The sequence below is a fragment of the Cyanistes caeruleus genome, chromosome 12 (assembly GCF_971803275.1).
Source record: "Cyanistes caeruleus chromosome 12, bCyaCae1.hap1.1, whole genome shotgun sequence".
NCBI classification, from domain to species: domain Eukaryota; kingdom Metazoa; phylum Chordata; class Aves; order Passeriformes; family Paridae; genus Cyanistes; species Cyanistes caeruleus.
The window spans coordinates 21113247-21128024 of NC_141712.1; the positions used below are offsets into that span (position 1 = coordinate 21113247).

General features: G+C 50.3%; 3 protein-coding genes across 13 annotated transcripts in view; 2 read left to right on the forward strand and 1 right to left on the reverse strand.

Moving 5' to 3' along the window:
• Positions 1-2461, forward strand: part of WWP2 (WW domain containing E3 ubiquitin protein ligase 2) — a 30792-nt gene extending 28331 nt beyond the window's left edge. For all 10 annotated transcript variants that reach the window (XM_086847975.1, XM_086847972.1, XM_086847978.1 and 7 more), the window contains 4 exons: positions 221-325; positions 423-519; positions 1290-1362; positions 1486-2461. In XM_086847975.1, coding sequence (XP_086704101.1) covers positions 221-325; positions 423-519; positions 1290-1362; positions 1486-1585 — 375 coding nt within the window. In that variant the 3' untranslated portion in view covers positions 1586-2461. The remainder of the gene's footprint in view (positions 1-220; positions 326-422; positions 520-1289; positions 1363-1485) is intronic.
• Positions 2462-3106: 645 nt separating this feature from the next.
• On the reverse strand, positions 3107-6445 carry PSMD7 (proteasome 26S subunit, non-ATPase 7). Its single transcript, XM_023934904.2, has 7 exons — positions 6288-6445; positions 5729-5820; positions 5367-5459; positions 4769-4866; positions 4407-4487; positions 3765-3856; positions 3107-3594 (listed from the first exon to the last, which is right to left on the reverse strand). The coding sequence occupies exons 1-7, from the start codon at positions 6359-6361 to the stop codon at positions 3156-3158; spliced, it is 969 nt and encodes a 322-aa protein (XP_023790672.2). The 5' UTR covers positions 6362-6445; the 3' UTR covers positions 3107-3155.
• A 153-nt stretch (positions 6446-6598) lies between these two features.
• ZFHX3 (zinc finger homeobox 3) overlaps positions 6599-14778 on the forward strand; it is a 487194-nt gene continuing 479014 nt past the window's right edge. For both annotated transcript variants that reach the window (XM_086848088.1, XM_086848086.1), the window contains exons 1-2: positions 6599-7082; positions 7238-7336. The gene's annotated coding sequence lies outside the window, so the exon portion shown is untranslated. The remainder of the gene's footprint in view (positions 7083-7237; positions 7337-14778) is intronic.

The window sequence follows — 14778 nt, forward strand, 5'->3', positions numbered from 1 at the left end:
CCCATCAGCTCTGCTGACGAGGGTACGGCCTCAGGTGTTGGGTCTGGGGGGGCTCGTTGGGTTCAGTGGCAAGAGAACATCCCGTTGGATGGGAGGAATTTGTCCCAGACACCTCAGTGCTGGTACCTGGGCCAGGTGAAGGCTGGCATCAGAGGGGTTGGTGCTCAGAGGGTGGGCACAGGGCCCTGTCTGTCCCCTGCTGAGTGTCCCCTGTCCCCAGCTGATGCTGTGCGGGATGCAGGAGATCGACATGAACGACTGGCAGAAAAATACCATCTACAGGCACTACACCAAGAACAGCAAACAGATCCAGTGGTTCTGGCAGGTCAGTGTGAGCCAGCTGAGGGCGTGGGGTGCCCTGGCAGGAGCCATCCTGCAGGATGGGGCCAGGATCCCGCTCAGCTGCTGCGTTCCTGCTGCAGGTGGTTAAGGAGATGGACAATGAGAAGAGGATCCGGCTGCTGCAGTTCGTGACGGGGACGTGCCGCCTGCCCGTCGGGGGCTTTGCCGAGCTCATCGGTGTGTCCTGGGGGCCAGGGGGTGGCACCTTCCTGTCCCTGTCCCCACGCAGAGCACACGGCAGGAAAGCAGCTGTGAGGTCTGAGCACAGTGATCCCATCTGGTGTTGTGCCATTTCCAGACACGTTCTTTGGCCGTGACCGTCCCGCCAGGGTTAACTTTGTTGGGCTGGTTTGTGATCTCAATCTGAATGAGATTGGATTTCTGATTCAATTTTGATTCTTGTGTGACAAAGCCTCTTTTTGAGAAAACCACAGTGTAGTTCCATTTATCCTTTAATGTACTGCTTTTTGGGGCCTATACCAGGCTTTCCCTGACTTCCCTGGCATTCGTGTCAACCAGCTCACTTAACCCATTCAGTTCTTGCTGGCACATTAGCTTTTTCCACCCCCTGGAACCTCTCCAGGGTTCCCAGTATGTTAAAAAGCCACCTCAGTGACTCGGACTTCCTGTGCCAGGTCCTTTAAAACTCTTGGATGGACTGGCACAGTCCTGAGGGTTTGCTGATGAGTAAGTTTTAGCCCTTGCTATGGAACCATTGTGCTCAGAGATGGTGCTCTTGCCCCTCTGTGCTCTCAATCTGCTACTTTCTTTCTCCTTTGTTTTTTGAACATCTTCTCCGCAAACAGGCAGGGATTGCTGCCGTGGATTTGTGCCCTGTGTGAGCTTGGGATCGTAGGGCGGTGACAGTGGATCTCAGTGTGTGTGGGAGGGGTTTGTTTTCCAGCTCCTGATGGTGTCAAGAGCTTTGCTGTGCTCCTCGTTAACAGGCAGCAACGGGCCCCAGAAGTTCTGCATCGATAAAGTTGGCAAAGAGACGTGGCTGCCACGGAGCCACACGTGGTAAGTCACTGTCCCTCGGCCTGGCTGGGGACACGGGGAGCTCTGCGGGGCTGTGCCGGGCTCTCCATCCCGTGGCACGGGACCGCTCTTCCTGGCCTGTCCCAGCCTCCGCTCTCTCCCCAGCTTCAACCGCCTGGATCTCCCTCCCTACAAGAGCTATGAACAGCTGAAGGAGAAGCTGCTTTACGCCATTGAGGAGACGGAAGGCTTTGGACAGGAGTGATGGAGCTGTGGGGCGTTCCCGGAGCGCTGCTGGCCGGTGCCCAGGGCCGAGCCTTCCCCGGGATGTGCGCAGGCCCCTATGGACACTGCGGCTCTTGTTCCTGGGCCAGGTCTGCACTGACATGGCCCTGGGGGAACGGGGCTGTTTCCCTCCCTAAGGAAATCCGAGGTGTGATGGAGAGAAGGACACAAGGGCTTGGCTCGCGAGGGCTGGCACAGAGGGGCTGGGGGGCAGCACAGGGGGCACTGGGGCTCCCCGGCCCCCCTGCAGACACAGCTCCGTGTTTGGTAGAAGCTCTTCTTCTCCCGCTCCTGTTTTCTGCCTTTTCATGGCATTTTGGTAGTGGCAAGTGAGGAGGAAAATGGCTCTCAAATTGACTTCTGGGCCCCATGCTGCAGCCAGCACTCAGTGACAGGGACTCCCAAGACGATGCTTCTGGGGGGCTCTTGTGCGCCGTCTCATTGCCAGCACAGCCCCTTCCCCGGCCAGACACGCAGCCACTGGAGCCAGAGCCTGGCTGAGTGTCCGTGGCGTGTCCCCATTTGCAGCCTGTGGCCCCTGGGCAGTTGTACTGAAGTGGTTTCTGCCCGGAGCTGGTGCTCCACAGCAGCCCGGGGGCTCCGGGCACTGCCAGGCCTTCGCTCGGATCCTGGGTTCTGCCCACACTCCTGGACAGGCTGCAGTGAGGGCAAGAGCACCTGGATGTCACATCTGTCCCTCCCCATGTGTGTGGGCGACACACCCGGCGTGTCCGTGTGTCCGGGGCCTGTGGAGATGGGACCCGGGAACGGCTCCGGGCTGGGAACCGGCCGGTTCCGCACGGCCCCGCCTGCCCCGCGCGGCTTCGTGTGCAATAAACGACAAAGCAGCTGCCGAGGTGTGCCTGTGTGCTGGGTCCCTGTGTGTCCCTGTGTGTCCTGGGTCTGTACCTGTCCTGTGTCCCTGTGTGTGTGTCCTGGGTCAGTGCCTGTCGCCCTGGCTGGGCTCAGTGCAGGGCTGGGGCTCCAGGGCCATAATGGCATCTGGAGCTCAGCACTGGGATCACAGATGCCGTGGATTTGGTCCCTGCCTGCTCTGTGTCACTGGTGATGGCCCCAGTGCCTCCCCGGGCTCATGGCCTCCTGCAGCCCCTAGAGCAGCTTGGTCCCAGCCAGGGGGGACAGGGCCACCAGCGCTGTCCCCAGGGAGGGGCTGGGGCCGCTAGCACAGAGCTGTGACAGCAGTGACAACATCCCAGCTGTGCCACACCCCGAGGGGCAAGAGGCAGTTAAACACAGGGATGCCTGTGATGCACGAAACTGGCTGATGGCAAAGGATTAGCCCTGGAACATGGGAATATGCTCAACGAGAGCAGTGTGCAGCAGCTGAGGCCTCAACATCCCCAAAGATGCACTGGGGAAAGGAAAAGTGCTGTCTAACAGTAAAATCAAATCAAAAGCCTCCACATGGCTCCCCACAACCCTGCCTGGGTGAGGAGGGGCAGAGTGCTGAGCACAACATACGAGACCCCAGCAGCAGGGATTTAGTTTACAAGATTTTTAATTTACAAATAAAAAAAACCCTACACCTTTTACTTTTTCTCCTTTTTCTCCTCTTTCTTGCCATCACTCTTCTCCTTGTCTTTCTCCTTCTCATCTTTCCTCTCCTTTTTACTTTCTTCTTTTTCCTGTCCTTCCTTCTTCTCTGCATCCCTGTTGGCAATCTTGTTGTTGATGAGGTTGTGCAGGGCCACAACGGAGCGGATGAGCGAGGCCAGGTACACCACCACCATCTGGTCGTTGGTCTTCAGGTAAAAGGCCTTGACAAACTCCTGCAGGTTGACGTCTGGGAGCAGGTTGAAGACGTCCTGGAGGTGGTAGATGATCTGGTGGTTGATGGGGAGTTTGCCCAGGGCTACTTTCTCTAGGTAGCTCCTGACGTCCAGAAGCTTGGAGTTCAGTCCCTTCAAGCCGTGGACCTGGTTTGTGATCCGCTGGGATAGCGTGCCCACCGTGGTGTCCTTGATGTCCCTGAAAGCCAGAGAGAATCGGGATTAGAACCTCACCCGCTGGGCACCGTCCCTTTCCAGCTGAGAGCTGTGGGATGATGGGATGCAGGCTCCCAGGATTTATGCCGTGTGTTTGGTGTGCTCCTCGGGCAGCGGGAGCAGGGGCAGGGCCCGGGACAGCCGTCCCCTCACCTCAGCAGATGCTCCACACCCACTTCCTCGGCCTCCTCGGCACCGATCTCACTCGTCACGTGCTCAAAGGTCTTGGAGGTCGGGGTGCCATCCTGAGGGGACACAAACAGGGGGTTTTAGACAGGGACAAGGGATTGCACTGAGGGAACCTGAAAAGCAGCCCCCCACAGGCCACAAGGGATCTGAGAGAACAGCTCTAGCTGGGATGTCCTTGATTCAATCAGTGTCACCGACTGCCCCAGCAATCTCTCTTCCTCTGGGTAACTTCACATTTCTGCATTTTGCTGCTCTGTGCCCAGGGGGGAGCAATGGAAATTCTCAGTATCACAATTATTTCCCTCCTCCCTGATCCAACCTGGTTGCATTTTGGGAGAGCAGCTCCTGCTCTGTAGCGAAGGCCTCAGAAAGGCACAAAGATCCAGTACTTTACAGACATCCAGAACGAATTTAAATGCAGCAATTACAGTGACTCACTGCTGGGTGTTGTTTGTCTGCATGGGGCTCATCGAGGAGTGAGCTGCTCAGGGCAGGCCCACAATGACTGGGCACAGCTGGGAGCACCTGCAGCCAGTGACACCCACGAGTGACAGCCTCTGAGTGCTCCCAGCTGGGACTGTGACACTTCACACAGTGAGAACTCACATCATGGACCTCCTCCACGGAGATGTAGGCTTCTGTGGGCAGCCCCAGGTCCTTTGGCTTCACGTCAATGATCACCAGCACCTCGGGAAGAAAGAAAATGTGCAGAAAACTGAATTTTGGTCAAGGAGTAGGGAAAAAGTAGCCAAGCCAGCTCTTCCCTCCTCAGCACCAGCAGGAGGCTGCTCAGAGGGATAACCTCAGGCACTCAATGATTCAAGAAACTCCTGATCACAGTTCCTCAATCACTTTACAGCCACCATGCTGTGTCACCAGCAAAACAGGTGGGGGATAAGGCTTCCCCAATGCCCCTTTTAGGGAAAGAGAGAAGAACAACCCCACAGGCCAAAGGTGGCCCCACTTACAGAGTTGGGGCAGTATCTCTTCATCAATTCGTTGATGGCGATGTCGTTCTTGTGCAGCTTTGGGCCCGTGTGGTACCAGCCCACGATTCTTTCTCTGGCTGAGCAAAAGCAGAAAGGATTTGGAATCAGACCAGTGGGGAGGCCCCAGCAGAGAGACCTGGGCAGAGACTGGGTGGGCTGATGGAGGGCGAGAGTCTGATCCGTGTGCAGGAGAGAGAAATGGATTACAAGGCCATGGCTTGAGCAGTGACCACACTCACCCATCACCGTTACTGACCCTCAGCTTTTCTCCTGGCCCCTTCACTGAGTAATTAACAGCTTCTGTTAATTGTGTTGTTCTCAGGGTCCGATAGCCTGCACCTCTGACATCTTGAGATACAAGTCCCTTCCCTCAAGTGCTCAAAACTATGTGGATGTGGGACACAGTTAGTGGGGAACACGTGGTTCTGGTTGATGGTTGGACTCAATAATCTTATAGGTCTTTTCCAACCTTGAGGATTAATAGGAATTCCCTTTTCCACAGCCCTGAAAGTTTTTGGGAGCACATCCCTGACTGTCAGAAGATTCTGATTTCAGAATCACCAGTGGTCAGACTCACCATTGACCTTCTTAAACATTCCATACATGTTCTCCAGATAGTCATGGTCCAGGAACCACACAGTATCATCCTTGTCATCCTCATCAAAAGGTACTGGGAATAAAACAAAACACCAGCATTTAAGAATCCAACTTCCTGAATTAAAATATTTATCCAAATGCTCCGAGTTTGGGTAATTTTGGCTGCTAAAGGAGAGTGAGCTTTACTTAGGGCTGTCACAGCAGTTTGCATTGGTTGTTGGATATGGAGTGATTTGTAGATGGACAGACCAAGGGTTACTTCAAAAACCCCAACACAATCCATCTGTTACATCCACTAAATAGTTCAGTGGCTTTGGAGAAGGGCAGGACACCCAAACTCACCTGCAAAACTGTTGGACACATCCAGGATCTTCTTCTGCCAGGAGCCCAGCAGCACTCCAACCACTCGCTTCTGATTTCCCACTTTTCCTATTCTAAAAGGAAAAACGACTGTCAGTCCCTGCCACAAGCGGGGAGGAGGGAGAAGGGACCCCCACGCACAGCGGGGGTGGAAGAGAGGGGTTATGTGTTATCACTGCTTGTGTTTACAGCCGCAGAAGGGCGTTCTGGTGCCTCGGAACCAAAGCCTGGCCCCAGGGACGGGCCCATGTCACTCACGGGGGACGCGAACAGCGAGCAGCGACCGACCCGTGTCACCCACCGCGGGCTCGGCCCCCTCCGGGGACTTGGGGCTTTACTTCTGACACCAGAACCGCTCGGCACCGGCGGGAGGGACGGAATTAGGCCCAAATTACCCGGGGTGCCGGAGGGACCGGGTCCCTTCCCGGCTCCGGGGCCCTCCCGCTCCGCCGGGTCCCCTCCCGGCCCCGGGCTCCTTCAGGGCCCCGCTCCCGGCCCGGCCGTGACTCAGCGCCCCGGCGCCACTCCCGCCCGGCCGCACCTGTTGAAGTGATCGACGACGCTGAGCAGCACCAGCGGGTGCACGACCACCCTGTCCACGGCCAGCTCCGGCATGGCGCCCGCCCTGCCCTGCCCGGCCCCGCTCGCTCCGACCGCCCGCAGCCGCACCAGGCCCGACCGGCCCGCGCCCTCAGCCCGCCCCGCGCGCCCGGCGTGCAGCGCGCGGGGCGGGGCCGGCCGGCCGGGGCGGGACCGCGGCCATCTTGGGAGGGTGCGTTCGCCATCTTGGGAGGGGATCCGCCACATCGGGGCGTGGCGGCCGCCATCTTGGGAAGGTAACGCCGCCATCTTGGGAAGGTAACGCCGCCATCTTGGGGCTGAGGCGTTGTCCCGCCCCGAGGCGGGGAAGGGGGCGGCCCTCAGAGGCGGACCCGCCATTTCCCCGCCCTTTCCCCACCCCTTCTCTGCATTTTCTCTACCTTAACCCCCCTTTTTCCTATTTTCCTCCCCTTTTCCCCCTTTCCCCACTTTCTTTCCTTTTTCCCTCCACTTTTCCCCCCTTTTCCCCCCTTTCCTCTCTTTTTCACTCCTCTCCCCTCTTTATCTCCCCTTGCTTTTTTTAACCCCTCTTTTTCTTGCCCCGCTTTTTTAAACACCTCTTCTTTTTTTCCCCCCCGGCTTTTTTTAAACCTCTTTTTCCCCTCCCCATTTTTTTTCCCTATCTTTTCCCTATCTTTTCCCCTCATTTCCCCCCGTCCCTCCCCTAAGTGTCCCCGGTCCTCCGGGGCCTGGGCCCCGCGGCTGCTCCCGTGGAAGATGCATCTCCTTTCCCAGGGTGAGGGATCTCCGTGACCTCCCGGGAATCCCTCAGGAATCCCTCAGGAATCCCTCAGGAATCCCTCAGGTGGCGATCCCGGCCGTGCCATCCCTCATGGGTGCCATCCCCGCTGGGATAAAGTGCCAGCCCCGGGTTTAATCCTCCCCCTCCAGGTGCTGTCCTTGTCACCCGGCCCGGGAGAGCGCCATGGTCCCAGAGCCTCGGGACGCCAGGAATCCCGCTTCCGCAGCCACACAAGTCCACGAAAATAGGTAGAAATCTTTATTAGTGTTTGGTTCCTCCCCAAGGATCGTGTCAGGTAAAGCCAATGCCGTTCAGCCTCTCGGATTTTGTGGAGGTTTTTGCTGCGTGTAAAGGAGGAACAGCCTCAGGTGAAACTTTGGAGAAGGGTTTTTTGCACCTCAGGAGCAGAAGTTGACACAGGACTTGTCTTTTACACTTTATTTCTAGCAAAAAAGGAAAAAAGAAAAAAAAAAAAAAAAAGTATTACCTGAGGCTGTTACTTCAGAGTTTACACGGAGGAGTTATTAACATGAAAAATATTGAAGTTGTTGAGGGTGATCTCAGTTTTTAAAGAGCTATTATATCCCCTTATTTTTCACACTGTTCTCTACGGTTTTTGTATATTTCTGTATATAGTGGTAATATTTTGGCATTTCAAAATACCAAATGGTATTTGGGGTGCAATTGAAGGTTTTGTGTTGCTGTTCAGCACTGTAAAAACTTCAGAGATTTTTGGCAAAAGCAACAATAATTTACAAACCCTGCAGAGTCTGAGACCTCTCGTGGAGTTTTCAGTTGTTGCATCCTTTAGTGCTCCTACTAAAAAAAATTAAAAAAAAAAAAAAATTAAAAAAAAAAAAAAAAAAAAAAGACGGAGTCTCTAGTGGAGGTTTCCGAGTTTTTTTTCCCGGCAGAGGGAGATATCTGACCGTGGAATTCGAACACAGCCAGGGTTCTTGTCGCTTGTTTTATCAATATACATATAAAACTCAATGTTCAAATTAACTAGTTCAATAAGTAATTTAGCTCATTGATTTTCGGGCATATCCTAAGTGCCATTACAAGCTACGGATATTTTAAATGCCATTACCTAATAGAAGGAATGTTTTAAGCACCTTTTATTGATTTTATTACTGCTTTATTTTGCTGTCTTGGTTTAAAAATCATTTTAACCACTCTGTCATCGAGAAGAAATATATCGTTGGTGAAATACAGTCAATTTCCTAAAAACCTTTGACATCGTTAAATAAGGAATTACAGTTGTTAAATCACGCCAGGCGGTGCCGGGGGACAGCGGGGAGATGGACGGGGGGCAGAGGCCAGGGGCTGTCCCGGGGGTGACAGAGCCACCCCGGGGCTGTCCCGGCGGTGACAGAGCCACCTCGGGGCTGTCCCGGCTCCCAGAGCGCCTTTGGAACCTCCGGAGGGACCGAGGAGCAGCACGGAACGCGATGCGAACACAACGAAGGGGCATTTTAATCACCTGTTGTGTCTTTTTATGGAAATGACGCTGGAACTTGGCGCGTTTGAAGTTGGATTCCGCGGGTTGTGTTGCTGGGGGTCTGGGGTATTGATGTTGTACACAAAGGGGTAAAGGGAGCCAGCTCCCAGGGATTGCAGCTCCTTCCCTTCCCTTCCCAGCCTTCTGGGTTTGAGATTAGCAGAATTACTGAGCTAATCAGCTGGCAGATGCAGGCTGGGGATCCCGGCAGTGTGGTGCTTAATCAAAGAATTGAGAAGTCGGTAATGAGCGCTGGTGCTCAATAAAGAGCAGCTAATGACGTGTTTGAGCTGTGGAGTGGCAAACATGCACCCTGAGAGAGGATCCTGCTCCCAGTGCTGAGCTGGGGCTGTCCCTGAGCACTGGCACCTCACCTGGAGTGGGGATGGAAGGAGGACGGGACCTGGGATCTGCTCTTTAAAACGAACAAGTGATTCTTCCATTTGCTGGGCTTTTATTTTGTTGAAAAAAGCCCAATCCAACCCATACGCAACCCTTAAAAGTTACACACAACTGCTCTCAGAGGTTTAAGAATGGTTTCCGGTTTAGAAAATAAGACTAAACCATCTTAAAGGAGTTTAAAAGTCAAAGTAATGATTATAGATGTTAAGGCAGGCTCCAGTTGTTGCCTCGGTGAGCTGCAGGGGGAGTGGGCAGCAGGGGAATGTCCATGGAAGGGGAGGGGGCTGTGCTGGCTCTGTGTCCAGCTCAGGGGGTCCCAGAGGGGATAAAAATGAACCTGGAACTCCCTTCCAAATCCACATCTGCCCTGACTCTCCTCCTTTTGCTTGGTTGCGGGCTGTGCATTGGCCCCAAGTGCCAGGTTACTCTTTGCAGTGGCACAGGGGCCGCACCTTTGCAGATATTCTTTCCAGAGGTGAGAGGTGGAAAGATCCATGCAGGTGGGAAAGATTGATACCTGATACTTTGGATCCTAATCCTAAAGGACTCTTACTAATGTGCTCCTTTAATAATTGTTGGGGGTTGTTTTTAGGAAAGACCTTCCTTTATTTTTCCTACACTTCCAGACCATGTCTACTAGCATGTATTTTCCTTGAGGTACCTTCTCAAATGTGTTTTATCCACCAGGAGAAGCTGGACTTTCTCCAGACCTGTTGATAGTCTGTCACATAATAGCTTTGTGCTCCCAGTTTGAACAGGAAATACATTTATTTCCCTATAAATACATTTAGCTTTGACCAAATAACTGTAGTTTCCTGTTAAGATTTCCTCAGCCAGGGTGTGCCCTGAACTGGTTTAGAAGGGATGATGCTGCCTGGAATTGAGCAAGGATAACACAAGCCAAGGAAGCAGAACAGAAAGCCACCACCACATGAATTGTGATTTATTTTGGTTGAAATGTAATTCAGCAATGAGCTGACACTGTCTATCATGAGGGCCTGAGCCAAGCTGCACTTTGCTTCTGAACACCTCCAAACAGCCTTATTCCCCCTCAAATATCTGTTCTATAATGTCATCTCTGAAGCAAACAATTAAACCTGTAATTATGAGTCTATCTACTTTCCAATATGAACTTTAAATATTTGTGTTGTAAATAATTTATTTCTCTGTTTCCCTATAGAGTGCTTGACCAAAGTTGTGTGAGTATAAATATACAAAATGATGTATAATATGTGGAAGTCGTTACTGACCACTTCTATGAACATTGTTGCAGTTGCTGCCAAGGGATTTAAACCCTTTTGTTCCCACCTGGGGGGTAGCAGGTGACTCAGATAATCCTGCCCTCTCTCAAAGAGTGGAATTGTGAGCGATAACTGTGGACGTTGAATCCTCACTGTCTTTAGTTAAAAACCAGGAGTATTGTCAACATGTCATATCACACCATGGAAGATACTTAATGTTTTATATTCTATGCCTCTGATTTTGTTGCTCTGTCCAGACATCATAGGGTATAGAAATATGATATATATGATGATGATGAATATAGAATATCAGAAATATGGGGTTTTAATAACTAAGTCCTGACTAATTTTTTATTTTAATACAGACTGTTTTCCTTCTGTTATTCTGGTCCCTTTGCTACAAAATGATTTAAAAAAATAATAGTGGAAACAAACAGTTAAAAACAGCAAGCACAACAGGTTCTAGTCATACTTATTTTTCCACACCTTGAGGACTAGCAAATTCTTTAATATGAGATTTTATTTGTACAAAGCAAAACTTCAAACCCACTCCAAAGCTTTCTTATTAAGTGCTGTCAGTGTGGTGATTTACAGGGGCAATAAAGATCTGGAGGGGGCACATTCATCATGGGGTTCAGCGCACCAGGAGCCATTTTCTCCAGCGCTAAAGCCAAGTGATAAAATGAATTCTTTTGTTCTATAACCAAGACACATTCCCCGTTCGTTGTTTTTTTTTTTTTCTTCCTTTTTTTTTTTTTTTTTTTTAAAATGTGTGTTGGACTCCTTGGTTTGTAGCTTGGCTGTGTTCCTGTAATGCATTTATAAATAATGAAAACTTGCTCATATGCAGATGTGATGATGCATCTGGCAAAGCCACTGTTGGAAACACAGGAACTTGCTTTCTACTTAGCCTTATTCGCTAACTTTTCTCCATTGTTAATTCTTGTATGAAATTTTAACAGCATTTTTTTAACTACACCGTTTGGCGAGTTTTGTTTGGTGCGTTCTTTTTTTATTATTTTTTGAGCGATTCTGTACCTCTCTGCAAAACTCAGAGAATTCTGGTTAGGAAGCAATAAAAGTATTCAAAATGAAGAGCCATGCTCATGGGGTACAGTGAGATTTGGAAAGCTTCACTTGCTCCCTCTGCTTCTAAAGTTGTGCTTTCGTGCCTTCAGGGATGCTGCTCCTTAACAGCGGTGGGGAGGAAAGTTGTGTTTGTGGTCAGAGGGAAATGCTGCTGCTGCCCGGCCCCGGCTGGGGAGAGGAGCGTGTCAGCAGCGGGCTCAGAATGGCTGTCCAGTACTGTAAAATCGGAATTCTGCTTTTCCTTACGGAAACGCCGCCACCTGCGGGCTCTGCCTGGGGGTTCTGGGGAGCCCCCGCCGCTCGCAGGGGCCGGGGCACTTGCACTGGCACCTTTGCGACAGAAGCAGGAGAACGGAGTTGCAAAAAATGCTAGCGAGTGTAATTCTGAACACCTTGAATTGTGAATGTAAGGCCGTGTGAAGCTGCTGGCAGTGCTGCGGTGCGGCTTGGGCTGCAGCCACAGCCTGTGGAAGCGGGGGGCTGGAAAAGCCCCGCTGCGGGGTCTGGGTGGGATTGAAGGTGGCACCACGCCGGGCAGGGACACCTTCCTCTAGACCAGGTCCCTCCGAGCCCCTTCCAGCCTGCCTCGGGCACGCCCAGGGCTCCTGACCAACCCAGTCATTAATCTTGGGTAGCTGCTCCTCGGCAGTCCCGGCTGGGTGTGGGATGAGCGGTTTCCCACCTGCTGTGCCCTACGTCCAGGAGTTTGGAAACAGGACTGGGCTCTGGACAGTGTCCATCCACCGCTGCCCCGCACGAGTCACTCATCCGGAGGGAAGAGCTGCTGCACCAGCCCCAAATCCCACCACAGCTGCTGAATGGCTGCTGGAAAACCAGAGCTTCACTTGACCGAAAAAAGGGATTTTGGAGATCTCTTTACTGTAATTTTATGTTGGCACTTGAAATTTGCAAGGAAAGCTGTGGTCTTGGAGGCTTTTTGTGGAGCCGTGCATGTTACTGACGATTCTTTTATTGCAAAACCTTTAGTCTCTGATATTTAAGGTCAGAAATTGTAAGTGTGTGTGTGCTATTTTTTTTTTTTTTAACCCAGGGGCCTCTTATACTGTAGTGTCATGAAAGATCCTAAAGCTTTGAGGGGGAAAAAAATGGAAATACTTCATTTTATGAAGCAGTTTTGGGGTCAGTTTTTCTGAAATGAATGCTTTTATGTTGGATAGTTTAAAGCCCATCTGTTAACTGAAACCAACCCTAAGTGAAGTTGCAGTTGTGTTTCCTATTAGTCTTGTATCTTTCCTATTAGTCATGTATGAAAGAATACAGAGCCATCCAGCAGAATTCCAAACAAAAATGGAAAAAGCAGATGGTGAAACTATTGCCTTGTTGCCTTTCTTTTACAGGAGCGAGTAATTATTAATAGATCACAAAAATACTGTAAGAGTAGTTCTGTAAAGTGTTACCAGAGTCCCCGCTCAAGGTGTCCTTCTGATCATTGCGTATTGCAGGTGAAAATTGGCACATTTCACTCAGAGACACTGAAGAGGGTTTGAAAAATAGATCATGGATGTTATGTCTGGAAGCCTACAGTGAAAGATAAAATACACAATTTTAAATAGTTAAGCACTGCAAGTCTCTCAGGGCTCATTTATTATGTTGTCATGGTGAGCAAGGAATAAAAAAATAAAATAAAAAGGCTGTTCCTTGGGTAGTTGGTACTTAGAGGCACTTTTCTTTTACAAGAGTTCCATGCTGGCTTAAGGAAAGATCTTGGAGAAAAAGAACAAACTTTATTTTTCAAATAAATTCAGCTAGGAACTCACAGCCTCCCTTGACACAGGGCTGAATTATTGTTAGTGTACACTGCTGGGAGAGTAACACTTACTGCTGTTTAACAACAATGCCTTTCCATGGAATTTCAGAAAGGCTGTAGGAAAAAGAAAGGCAGAGTTGAGTCCTGAAGCAGGAGGAAACACATCCAGCCCGGAGCCAGGCTCCTTTATCAGGGCTGCTGGAAGGGAGAAGGAACACGTTCTGTGCATGCAGCTCCAAACGATTTGGTTGTAAAATTCTTAATGGCTTGTGTGTGTGAAGCAGGAGGTCCTCTCTTCCCTGACTGAAATCTCCTAAGGTGTATTTCTGCCAGACTTTCTTTTCTGTTGTTAGACTGCAGCCAAATACTGGGAACGTTGTATCTGCAAAGCTCCATTTGTCATGAACAGGAGACAGTAACTCCTCAGTGTTGTGATAGAAGGTTATGGGTCGGGCTTGGTAGGTGATGGGTTTAAAATAGCTGTGTCCAGGCTGTCCCAACAAGTTCCCTGGCTGTGGAATTCCACAGAGCAGGCTCCTGGATGCTCCCACATGCCCATATTTTCAGGTTCTGGAGGGAACCTGTACTCCTGGGTACTTAACCTGTCCCACATGAGTTTTTACCGTGCTGGAAGCAGTGATGAAATGGTACAGAATATTCAGGATCTATAAGGGGTGCCTCTGAGGTTTGTGTGTACAGTTTGGGGGGTGTTTCCCTGGGGTATAATCACTGGTGAACTCCCAAATTACTCTTTAACTGGTAATCTGATTGGGATGATTGTGTTCTGGCTGTTGAGTTTGGTGGGGTTTTTTATTGGGAATCATTCTTTACTGATTTTACATCAGGGAGATAATTGCCCAGGTGATATTTTCATATGAAAATGTCATAAGCTGTATTTGTTGATGTAAAAATGAGTCAGTAATATAGTAAAGATTATTCCCTCAGCTCATGGAAAACTGGTGTTCTAGCTCATCCATTCTTGGATTCCAGTGAAAGTCCCTTTACTTCCCATTGCTCCTGTTGCATTCTAGAGAAGGTTAATTAGTTCTCCACTGAGCTTGATAAAAAAGGATTTTTAAAATATAATATTAAAAGATGTTCTATTGGGGCACAAAGGTAACACCACAAGGGGGTACTATAATTTTATCAAATTTGCCTCCGTAAGTTGTTTTATTAAGGTAAAGTGATTACAGCCAGCAGAGTTAATTTTAATATGCTAATGCAGCACAGCAAGTTGGAAACTTAAATAAAACGATACTAATAATTTAAATGTAGAGAAGGTAGAGAAGCTTAGGAAGGTGACCTGTGTGTTACACTGAGATTGCAAACAGTAAAGGGTTTCTCAGCAGGCTCCGGGAGGTTCCAGCACTGACCCTTGTGGGAGGACGTTAATGCAGCTCTGCGAGAACTGCCTTCTCCAAAAAGTTTGCTTTTTTTGAGAAAGAATTTTTTTCTGTGAGAGAAAGAACCCTTTCCTCTCTCAGCTGTGGGGGTTAATGGGTTTAACACCTGTGTAAAGGTGGCTGTTTATTAGGACTTTTTTTTTTCAATGGAAAAATGCATTCGCTGGCATTCCTCTATTAGTGGAGTGATTGCTCTCAATTAGAATGCATTGCTGGGACTCGATGTTGGCACCCAGCGGGGAGGGTCGGTGGGTGTTAAATCCCCAGGGCTGCCCTGGGGGTTGGG

What these genes read in the sequence shown, in the direction of transcription:
- PSMD7 (XM_023934904.2), bottom strand. Translation starts at nt 6,361, where the DNA reads ATGCCGGAGCTGGCCGTGGACAGGGTGGTCGTGCACCCGCTGGTGCTG. An exon ending in GTCGTCGATCACTTCAACAG is followed by an intron (nt 5,821 to 6,287) that starts GTGCGGCCGGGC and finishes TTTTCCTTTTAG; the next exon opens with AATAGGAAAAGTGGGAAATC. An exon ending in CCGTGGAGGAGGTCCATGAT is followed by an intron (nt 3,857 to 4,406) that starts GTGAGTTCTCAC and finishes GTGTCCCCTCAG; the next exon opens with GATGGCACCCCGACCTCCAA.